General features: G+C 38.2%; 5 protein-coding genes across 5 annotated transcripts; 3 read left to right on the forward strand and 2 right to left on the reverse strand.

The window, feature by feature from the left end:
• Positions 1-1,414: 1,414 nt before the first annotated feature.
• Positions 1,415-2,251, reverse strand: SMKI11G0010 (uncharacterized protein; the record flags this gene model as incomplete). The annotated part of the gene is made up of 1 exon (XM_056223682.1): positions 1,415-2,251. One exon carries the CDS (start codon positions 2,249-2,251, stop codon positions 1,415-1,417), a length of 837 nt encoding a protein of 278 aa, XP_056077676.1.
• A 291-nt stretch (positions 2,252-2,542) lies between these two features.
• SMKI11G0020 (uncharacterized protein) lies at positions 2,543-3,238 on the forward strand (the record flags this gene model as incomplete). The annotated part of the gene is made up of 1 exon (XM_056223683.1): positions 2,543-3,238. One exon carries the CDS (start codon positions 2,543-2,545, stop codon positions 3,236-3,238), a length of 696 nt encoding a protein of 231 aa, XP_056077677.1.
• Positions 3,239-4,077: 839 nt separating this feature from the next.
• SMKI11G0030 (uncharacterized protein) lies at positions 4,078-6,192 on the reverse strand (the record flags this gene model as incomplete). Its single annotated transcript, XM_056223684.1, has 1 exon — positions 4,078-6,192. One exon carries the CDS (start codon positions 6,190-6,192, stop codon positions 4,078-4,080), a length of 2,115 nt encoding a protein of 704 aa, XP_056077678.1.
• Positions 6,193-6,687: 495 nt separating this feature from the next.
• Positions 6,688-8,109, forward strand: MCH2 (Mch2p; the record flags this gene model as incomplete). Its single annotated transcript, XM_056223685.1, has 1 exon — positions 6,688-8,109. The coding sequence occupies one exon, from the start codon at positions 6,688-6,690 to the stop codon at positions 8,107-8,109; it is 1,422 nt and encodes a 473-aa protein (XP_056077679.1).
• A 488-nt stretch (positions 8,110-8,597) lies between these two features.
• COS9 (Cos9p) lies at positions 8,598-9,842 on the forward strand (the record flags this gene model as incomplete). The annotated part of the gene is made up of 1 exon (XM_056223687.1): positions 8,598-9,842. One exon carries the CDS (start codon positions 8,598-8,600, stop codon positions 9,840-9,842), a length of 1,245 nt encoding a protein of 414 aa, XP_056077680.1.

Genomic DNA, 9,842 nt, shown 5'->3' on the forward strand with positions numbered 1-9,842 from the left:
CACACCCACACCCACACCCACACCCACACCCACACCCACACCCACACCCACACCCACACACCACACCACACCCACACACCTACTATCACCATCACTAATCCTATCACAATCACTATCACCACACCCACACACCATCACTATCACCATCATCATCATCATCACCATCACTATCACTATCACAATCACTAACCCTACCACCATCACTATCACACCCACTACTTTCACTACCACCATTACCATCATCATCACCATCACCCATCACTACCACCATCACTACCACCATCACTACTACCATCACCATCACTACCATCACCATCACTACCACCATCACCATCACCATCACCATCACCATCACCATCACTATCATGAGAAGTACACACTTACTTACCCTATCTCTAACCCTACTATCAGCCCTACCTCGCTGTCTAACCCTACCTCTCCAACTCCAACCCCACTGCCTTAGCTTACCCTACCTGCTCCTCCACTGCCTACGCTCTCCACCTGCCATCCTTCACATCTCATCACTACTCCATATCTACCACCAACCACCACTTCCACTTATCCTACCATCTACCATCTACCTCTACAACATACCTAATATAATATGTAAACAATCAAACGTAAACAATCATATGTAAACATCCAAATGTAAACAATCATACCTAACATCATACCCTACCACCACTCCCCATCCCACCTCTAACCACATCTAGCTACCTCACCACAATATCAACACCTACCATGCCTTCTTCTTTCCCATAACAGCTCTCCATACGCCTACGGATGCTAAAAATACACTACTCCCATCTTACCCTACTGCCACACTGCTCCTCATCCTCACCTCTCACTCAGTTGCCATGGTTACCACTATACATCACCATACATCACCATACACGGCACTTACCTCAGCGCTTCACACCCTGTGCCATTTACCCATAAAACCCACTTTTATTCCCATTTTAGTGTTTATAATGTATTCTACGGACCCAAATATCATATATATGCACTTACTTGCATCTAATATAACGTATTTTTCCACATACTGTCTACACATTATATACATAAATTTATCATAATCTCAAAAAATCACCTCATGAATCACCCAAACATAAAAATTTCTTACGCATTAAATCTAACAAATATTTACTCATTTTTCTAAATACACACTATAAACTACTTACAATTCAATGGAGTGTAGTATAGTATTAGCACATACCCACATGAGTGCTTATGTTTATTATTTCATGACAGTACATAACCTCTACACGCTACCTCTTTGATCGAGCATCTTGTCTTTCATGCAATATTTTGGTACCGACTAATATGCAAAGCCAAGATGTTGGTGGTTTCTGGTTTGCTCTGTTGGGTGGCGTTTCATAGTCTGTCATCGCCACGCTAGCAGACGAAGGTGCGCTTAACTTGTCATTAGGATATAACTTAAAGATCTGGCTTCCGGGAGCCTTCTCTTAAGCAGAGAACTGTTGCTTAAGCGACAGTCGGCACCACAAATCAGACATCCTTTATTTCCTTTCTTTTGATAACTTCTTTTGTCTTGCGCAACCAATGCGTCGGATACTAAAGAGGAAGAGCCCGATGAAGTCTTTAATTTACAAAATCTAATGACTTGTGATAGTTGAAGAGACTTGGAGTCACCGAACTTCTCGTGAAAAGATTCTTTTAGTTGAGGTAGGAAAGCCATCAATAGCAATGCAATATTTGTATCACGTTGTTTCTTTCTGTCCTGTTCCTCACTGCTGTCTTCCAGCATTGTGAAAAGAGTTTTCAAATAGAAAACGATTTTATCTACAGACTTAGAAGATATATTTGGTAAATCCTCTATAAGAGTAAGCCTGGATCCAATAGTGACTTCATTATAGTTTTCTTTGAAGTACGAAAAGATGTCATAAGCAGAGACCCTTCCAGGTGAATCATCACATATCCAGTTCATTTCGTATGCAGCTTCACCAACAATAGTTTTCTCATAAAGCTTGACCAGGAAACTATTGAATATGGTCTTGACAAAACTTTCATCATTCGCACTGAGATTGTAATCCATTTTCATTGAGTGGATATCTCCGGTATGCACTAATTCGCTCATATATTCATCAGCATATTCAGCAGCTGTCTCGACACCGTACAGCCATTGCCTATACTTGTTAGGACCAGATAGATTGATTTTAGTCTCAGAAGTGTTGCTTTCAGAGCTCATAGACTGTTGACGTGGGGCATTGCGATCTAGCTTATTAGTCATATATCTATGATTAAATCATCATCATGTGATCTGCAGTATGCTTATCTACACTACCAAGGGATGACCCGTCTTGCATGTCAAAATCGAAAAAGATATACGGGCCTCAAAAGGTCCTCCTTCGCACTGCTCAGCTCTACGTGTACCAGGTTCTAAGCCAGTTTCTAAGCCCTGAATTATAGAATTATAAAACGGCTGGAAGTAGCAGAGGCAGACTCCAATCTGTTTCCTGGTGTAAACCCAAAGTTCAAAATACATCTGACCCTGCTTTTTGTATCAGCTCAGAGTTCCCTGATGGCCGAATCTAAATCGAGACCCCAAGGATATGAAGAGCTCTTCGAAACAGAGCCCATTGTTCTTCCGAGGGATACATACCTCAACTGGTTTTCTTATTTCTTCAAACAGCATATCCAACTTTTCTATTTCATGTTCTTTCATAGCGTTGTGGTCATCGTATTCGGCTATATAACATTCCATTTTGAGGATGATTTGGTGGTTTTTTTAGCTTGTTTTTTCATGGTGCTAGGATTTGGTCTTTTATTCTTCTACATACCTTTATGCTTGGATATGGGTGGGCCAAAATACGTATTGGATGGTCTTGATTTTAACTGTAAGATGAATTTATTAGTGCAAGTAATAGAACATAAGCCCAGTATCAGCATAGACACATGGAACCGAATCGCATATAACATGAACCAGTATGCATACGAACATCATCTATTTCCAGAAAACTCACTTTTTTACGACGGTAGTTCATGCTATAAGGTCTTCAGAGAATTGGCCATCGTTCCATGCGCTGATAGAAGCTCTAACGGGGATAATGCCAATATCAATCAGAAAATGAAAAGTGATACAGATACTTCAAAAACTAATAAGGGCTATTCTAATAAAAACTTCGAATTGCAATCCTACATTGCAAAAGCGTTGGCTGTTTACAAAGAATCGGTCAACAATTACTGGGCAGAGAAATACCCAGAGGTCACGATTTAGGTCCAACGATGCTTTTTGGCCTTGTTTTAGATTATTCTATATAAAATAATTGGATGCGGTTCTTTTTAAAATTCTCGATCTACAAAAATTTCAGTATTTATGGTGTATGTGTGGGGTCTTGTTTGTCGCGCCCCAGAAATGGAAATAAGTCATGCAACTGAATTCTTCAAGGATAGGCAAACATACACAAGTAATGTCCAAAAATCTCACAGTTGGTTATGTCTCATCGAGCAAATCACCTCATCTATATCTTAATCAACCCATTTCGATGTTACTTTGGTTGATTTTCGCTGACTAGACACATGTAGCACTACTAGTTAAGTTTTATCATAGTTAAAGCTCTTTATAGTCATTATAATCAATAGTACAATTTCATCTTGAATAATTGAGAGCCGTTCGAATAATGGCAGGTAACATGAGTACATGTGGGATTTTAAAGTTTTCTTCCATAGACTGTTAAAGGTGGTGTAATCAGCAGATTATTAATATTGTGCCCATGATATGGCTCGTTTTTCTTTATAAAGCATTCTGTTTGTTCATTATAATACGAAAGCTATCAAATTACATAGTTATAATCAAGGGCTACATAACAAGCAGCTCAAAAACCCCAATATGATAACATCTATTGATAATATACTACTTGGATGGTTTATTCAAAGATACTAAAGAAAAGAAAAGGCTGCATAAATTAACAAAGGAATAGCTTAATCACAAAGCAGCAAGTTGTTGAAAAAGAGTCAGTGACGCCGCCGATTCTTTTTAGAACACGCCTTTATCATTCGTTGACAATGCAGTAAGATATTAAGGTTTTTTTTTTGAGCATTCAATCATTGTATCTATTAAGGAAAGAACTCCTCAAAACTACTCCATCCGTGAATATTTGCATCGAAAAAATTACCTGATGGTCCTAATATATCATCGATGAAATTTTCCGGGAACTCCAGCAGAGGATCCTCTAAATTATGGAATATTGTGGTTAAATTATTCTCAGACGCGTTTTCTTCTGCCTCGAGCTCCTCGTCGATGTATTGTATCGCCTTACCAAAAGTTCTTCTTCCTATCTTCTCCATTGATATAATAATGGAAAAGTAATAGGAATTCTGCCAAACTTCAGCAAGAGGCTTTAGGTTTTCTTGGTGAATACGGTCGAACATATTTACCATTTCTTTGAATACAATCTTCAGTGAAATGCATTTGTCATATGGGCCTTCAATATCCCCAGGACATATAGCCTGATTTTTTGTGAATATATTCTTCCGCATGAATAATTTGAGATTTTTATCCTCCATGGACTGCAGAAATATGGTGTAGATCTGAATCAATGATCGAAAAGCATTCATGTAAACAAGAAATAATGCGTTGATCAAATGGGTCCACTTTTTGGGGAAACAAGCTGAATCAGAAGATACGTTATTATTATCCAATTTTAAATAGCCTTCAAGCACTTTGAAGCACAAATGTAATGAGTTTAATGGGGCCAGCACACTGGAATTCAACATTATTGTATTATAACCCTGATGCGTCAAAGTATAAAGATTGGATAAGCTTGCTATCATAAGGAGTGTTGTATGCCATAGCTGTAGCTCTGTAAACTCATTCCCATCTAAGTTAGATGTATTCAAGTAAAAATACAACGGCTTGAACACCTTCTTGGTGAAATTTTTCAAGTCTTCAATAATAAATGGGATGTTAGGCGATATATCACGGGCATGAATTTGTTTCATAATACTTCTTAGTTTCAATGTTGTTTTATAAAGAAGGATATCTCTTGGTGAAGAATAATTCTCTAAACGAACCTTGTCTACAAAGTCATCGTTGATGCGCATTGGAATGCCTGTAGAAAGCGAAATTTTGACGTCTGTGAATAATATCCATAACCATAGCCTCTCCAAATAAGTGATTTCCTCAATTGGATGATTCTCATTCATGAATAGATGACGAAGATCTTCATTTAGACCCATATGGATAGCAGTGTCGACTGTCAGTCCATGAATAAATATGCAGTGTGATTGATCACCACCGTCAAGACCTGCCACGTTTATATACAAGTAACGTAAAAATAAAAATTGTGCACGTTCAATGTAAAAAACCTTAGCCGAAATAAACGACGTTAAAATTCTATGAAAGATTTCGATAGCCTCTGGCACTTTCTTCGGATGGGATGCTAAGCACAAAATCGCCGTCATTACACCCACTTTGTAGTAATTCTTTTTACTGTCTAGGCTCAAAGCAATTATTTCATGGCAGCCTGTTTTATGATCTTTTGGGCCTTGAATAAAACAATCTTGCAGGTCTTTTAATACTCTTTCCTCGTGAACAATCTGGTAACTGTGGTAAAAATGGCTAGCAAAAAAATCAATTAGACATTGACGCAAAACCTCATAGGTTGGCAGCGATTTGCACACGGATTCAATAACACTCGATGAATCTGTATGCGATGGGGCCGTTTCAATGTAACTAATTTCTGAAAGTGTTGAGTAATGATGTTCTCTTTTCCAGGTGTTACGACTGACCTTTAGAACTTTCCATATTTCCTCCCTATATTTGGCAAAAGTGTCTTTTTGGTTCGCTAATATTGCTCGATACGACGTCGGCCCATAAATAATGTGTCTATCGTGTTTCGAAGATAGATACCTTATGTTGTAAAGAGGATTCTGTCCTCGATGAATTTCAGACTCGGCGTGTTTTTCTATCTGTGACTCAAGCTCTTCAATACGACGGGCCATTTCAAACTTTGAGCATCTTCTGTATTTCGCTCTCAGTTGATTCTCTTTCGCGGAAGAGTTATCTTCATAATTGCATGATTTCTGGTGTCTAGAAGAGCAACTCCCACATGAAGGCCTTCCTCTATCACATTTCAGCTTTCTTAACCTGCAAAACAGACATGACTTTGCAGGCTTTTTTCTAGTTTGTCTACCACCATTGTTTCCTCGATTGAGTTCCTGTTTCTTCATTTTTTATCGTTAATAAAAAGCATATAATTGCAGGATCATTACTACTTAAAACGCCCCGTTTTATATAGTATGAGCACTGGAAGACTGGAATGTAATTAACTGCTGTGCAACATTTGGTTAATTACGGCATATTTATTAGGAGGTTTCGAATTGCTGGTTGAATTCAAACTTTCAATGCACACCCTCAATCCCATATTTCATGATTCTCCGTTTTGTTGCTATTCCCGCTTAGCCTGCAAGCGACACATGAAAGACAATTATTTATGATGCTTTTGAAGTTAAGATACATCTTCCAATCACGGGATTAAGAGGATAATATAACGAGTCGTTTTCCATTTTGTTATTATTCCCACTCTCCGAGTGTAGACCACTGTCTAAGGACTTATTTATATATAAGGATGCTCTCTGGTTTTCAAATCAGCATCATTTAGGTGCTATGAAACTATACATTTAGTGCTAAAGCATAAGGATCCCTCCACGTCTCATAATTCGATCATGCCAGTACTAAATGAAGATGGTCTAAATGATATTGATTTCGAAGACAAACCCCAATCAAATGATAAAAGAAATATTGATACAGATACTTCAACTCCTATTGAAGTCCCTGATGGAGGATATGGATGGCTTATTCTTCTGGCGTTTGTTCTGTATAACTTCTCTACTTGGGGAGCAAATTCTGGTTACGCCATTTATCTAGCTCATTACCTAGAAAATAATACATTTTCTGGTGGAGGTAAACTGGACTATGCAACTATAGGTGGGCTGGCATTCAGTTGTGGGCTTTTTTTTGCTCCGGTTATAACATGGCTTTATCATATATTTACAATTCGATTCATTATAGGATTGGGAATATTATTTCAAGGGGCAGCGCTTCTGCTAGCTGCTTTTTCGGTGACGCTCTGGGAGATTTATCTTACACAGGGTGTTTTGATCGCATTTGGTCTAGCTTTTATTTTTATACCCAGTGTCACACTTATTCCACTATGGTTTAGAAAGAAAAGATCTTTAGCATCAGGTATAGGAACTGCTGGAAGTGGGTTGGGTGGTATTGTCTTTAACTTAGGAATGCAAAGTATTTTAGAAAAGAGAGGTGTTAAATGGGCACTTATAGCACAATGCATAATATGCACATCACTTAGCACTATCGCGCTTATGCTGACTAGAACAAGATCGCAGGGCTCAGTCCAGCACAAAATACAAAAGTTCGACTTGCTAGATTGGGATGTGCTCTCAAACTTTGGGGTTTGGTTGCTTTTTGGATTTGTATCGTTTGCTATGTTAGGCTATGTTGTCCTTTTATATTCGTTATCAGACTTTACTGTTAGTCTAGGATATACCAGCAGGCAAGGTTCATACGTATCATGTATGGTGAGCGTAGGCTCTTTGATAGGAAGGCCAATTGTTGGCCATATTGCTGATAAGTATGGCCCATTGACTGTTAGTGTGATATTACACTTTTTAATGGCTATTCTTTGTTGGGCTATGTGGTTGCCTTGTAGGAATTTGGCTACTGCAATAGCTTTTGGATTATTAGTCGGTTCTATTATGGGAACCATTTGGCCAACAATCGCTTCAATTGTTGCACGCATTGTTGGTCTTGAAAAACTCGCTGCTGCTTTTGGTATGACCTGGATTTTTATTGCAGCTTTTGCTTTAGTTGCACCAATAATTGGTCTAGAGCTTCGTGTGGTCAATACAAATGGAAACGATTATTATCGTACAGCAATCTTTGTTGGCTTTGCGTACTTCGGTGCGAGTTTATGCCAATGGCTATTGAGAGGATTTATAATAGCTCGAGATGAGATTGCTGTACGTGGCGGTTATTTAGCTGATCAGAACGAATTACATTTAAACGTTAAAATATCACATATGGGTATATGTCTTTTTCGTTACAAGCAATTGCCCAGGAGGGTCTAGGGATTTTATTCCTCAATCTGGTTCTTAAGAAGGATATACCCGCATTACTACATTTTTCATATCTACTCTTATCTAACAACAATGTTTTACCATATTCACCGATGAAACAATTTGTCCTCCAAGTTAAATTTTACCAATCTTCAGTCGATTAAAAGCTAGACACAACTTATCCAGTAAGAACATAATGGAGAGGAAAATTTTTTTATGTTCAATTATAACTTAGTTTATTTTAGATTTGAGAATATATGTGTGTATACAATTTCTATCTAAGAGTTGCCGTGTAATATATTATGAATAAAATACTTCCCGCCTTCCTTGATTCTTTTCTCCCTAAAAAGATTAATTGATAGATAGTTACACCACTTATATATAGTATTTCACAATGAAAGGCGTTTCCATTATATTGGCTACTCTCTCTGCAAAGATAAGCTTCTAATAGTTTGCATTTTTGCAATTACAACTTGTCACTATTCCGAATATTTCGTTTTATGCGCCCCTCGCCCGCCTTGGCAGGATTGAAAGTTAGCTATTTAACCCAGCTGCCAGAAGTTGCAACTCCAAATGACAGGTACCTCAACTGCCATCTCATCGCCAAAATGAAAGATACTGATATTGAAGACGTGAAGAGCATGGGGTTATTATCTCCCAAACATCTCGAATCCCAGGAGACTGTCCTACCTCAAGATATTTTTAGAAATAAATTCACCTGGTACTCGTATGAGATCTATAAGTCCTTAGCATTTCGTATCTGGCTGCTATTATGGTTGCCAATTAGTGTTTGGTGGAAAATGTCCAAAAATTGGGCTTATCCGTTTGTAGCTTCGATTTTTCTGTTTCTAGGGTTAGCGTTTTTACCCTGTAGTCATTTGCTGTTTCGTAAACGTGCCTTATCAAAACAACTTACCGAATTTTCCAAAATAATTACCAGAAATGCACCAGGTACGAACGCTGATGATTGGAAAAATGTTGCAGCAAGTTTGAATTCATACTTGTATGAGAGCAAAGCTTGGAATACCAGGCACTTCTTTTTTGATGCCTGGGACTGTCAAGAAGCATTCAGAAGAAACATTCTTGAACCGTTCTTTTTGCAAAAAGATGAAGCTGCAAGGATTAAGTCATTCAAGGAATCCGTTCCTTATATCGAAGAGGCCCTGCAGACTTATTTTGCGGAAGTTGACAAACGGTGGAAGTTGTTTAATAGTGAGAAATCATGGAGCCCCGCTGACCTGGAAAACGCTCAGCTTCCCAAGGAAACTCATCGGTTTAAGCTTACTTGGTTTTTAAAGAGGATTTTCAGTATTTTTTCATTGAAACCATTCCTTAATATTTTAGTCTACATATATGTGTCACGGGAAATGAACCTTCTATTACACACCTTGTATCTTCGGTTGATATTTATCATGATGGTAGAAGGTTTCCAAAATCTAAGGATTTCGCTGATGGGCATGGAACACAAAATGCAATTTTTGTCAACTATTATGAATGAGCAGAAGACTGGTGCTAATGGATGGGACGAAATTGCAAAGAAAATGAATAGGTACTTGTTTGAAAAGAAAGTCTGGAAGAACGAAGAGTTTTTCTTCGATGGAACTGATTGTGAACGGTTTTTTAGCGGCAGGTTCTACCGCCTTTTATTTTCAAAGAAATCTATGTCGCTTGTACCATTGAACGTTGAACTATGGCCATACATCAAAGAAGCGCAATTGGCCCGCAATGAGCAGCCCCTCGTGTAG

Source organism: Saccharomyces mikatae (genome assembly GCF_947241705.1).
Source record: "Saccharomyces mikatae IFO 1815 strain IFO1815 genome assembly, chromosome: 11".
Taxonomy (NCBI): Eukaryota; Fungi; Ascomycota; class Saccharomycetes; order Saccharomycetales; family Saccharomycetaceae; genus Saccharomyces; species Saccharomyces mikatae.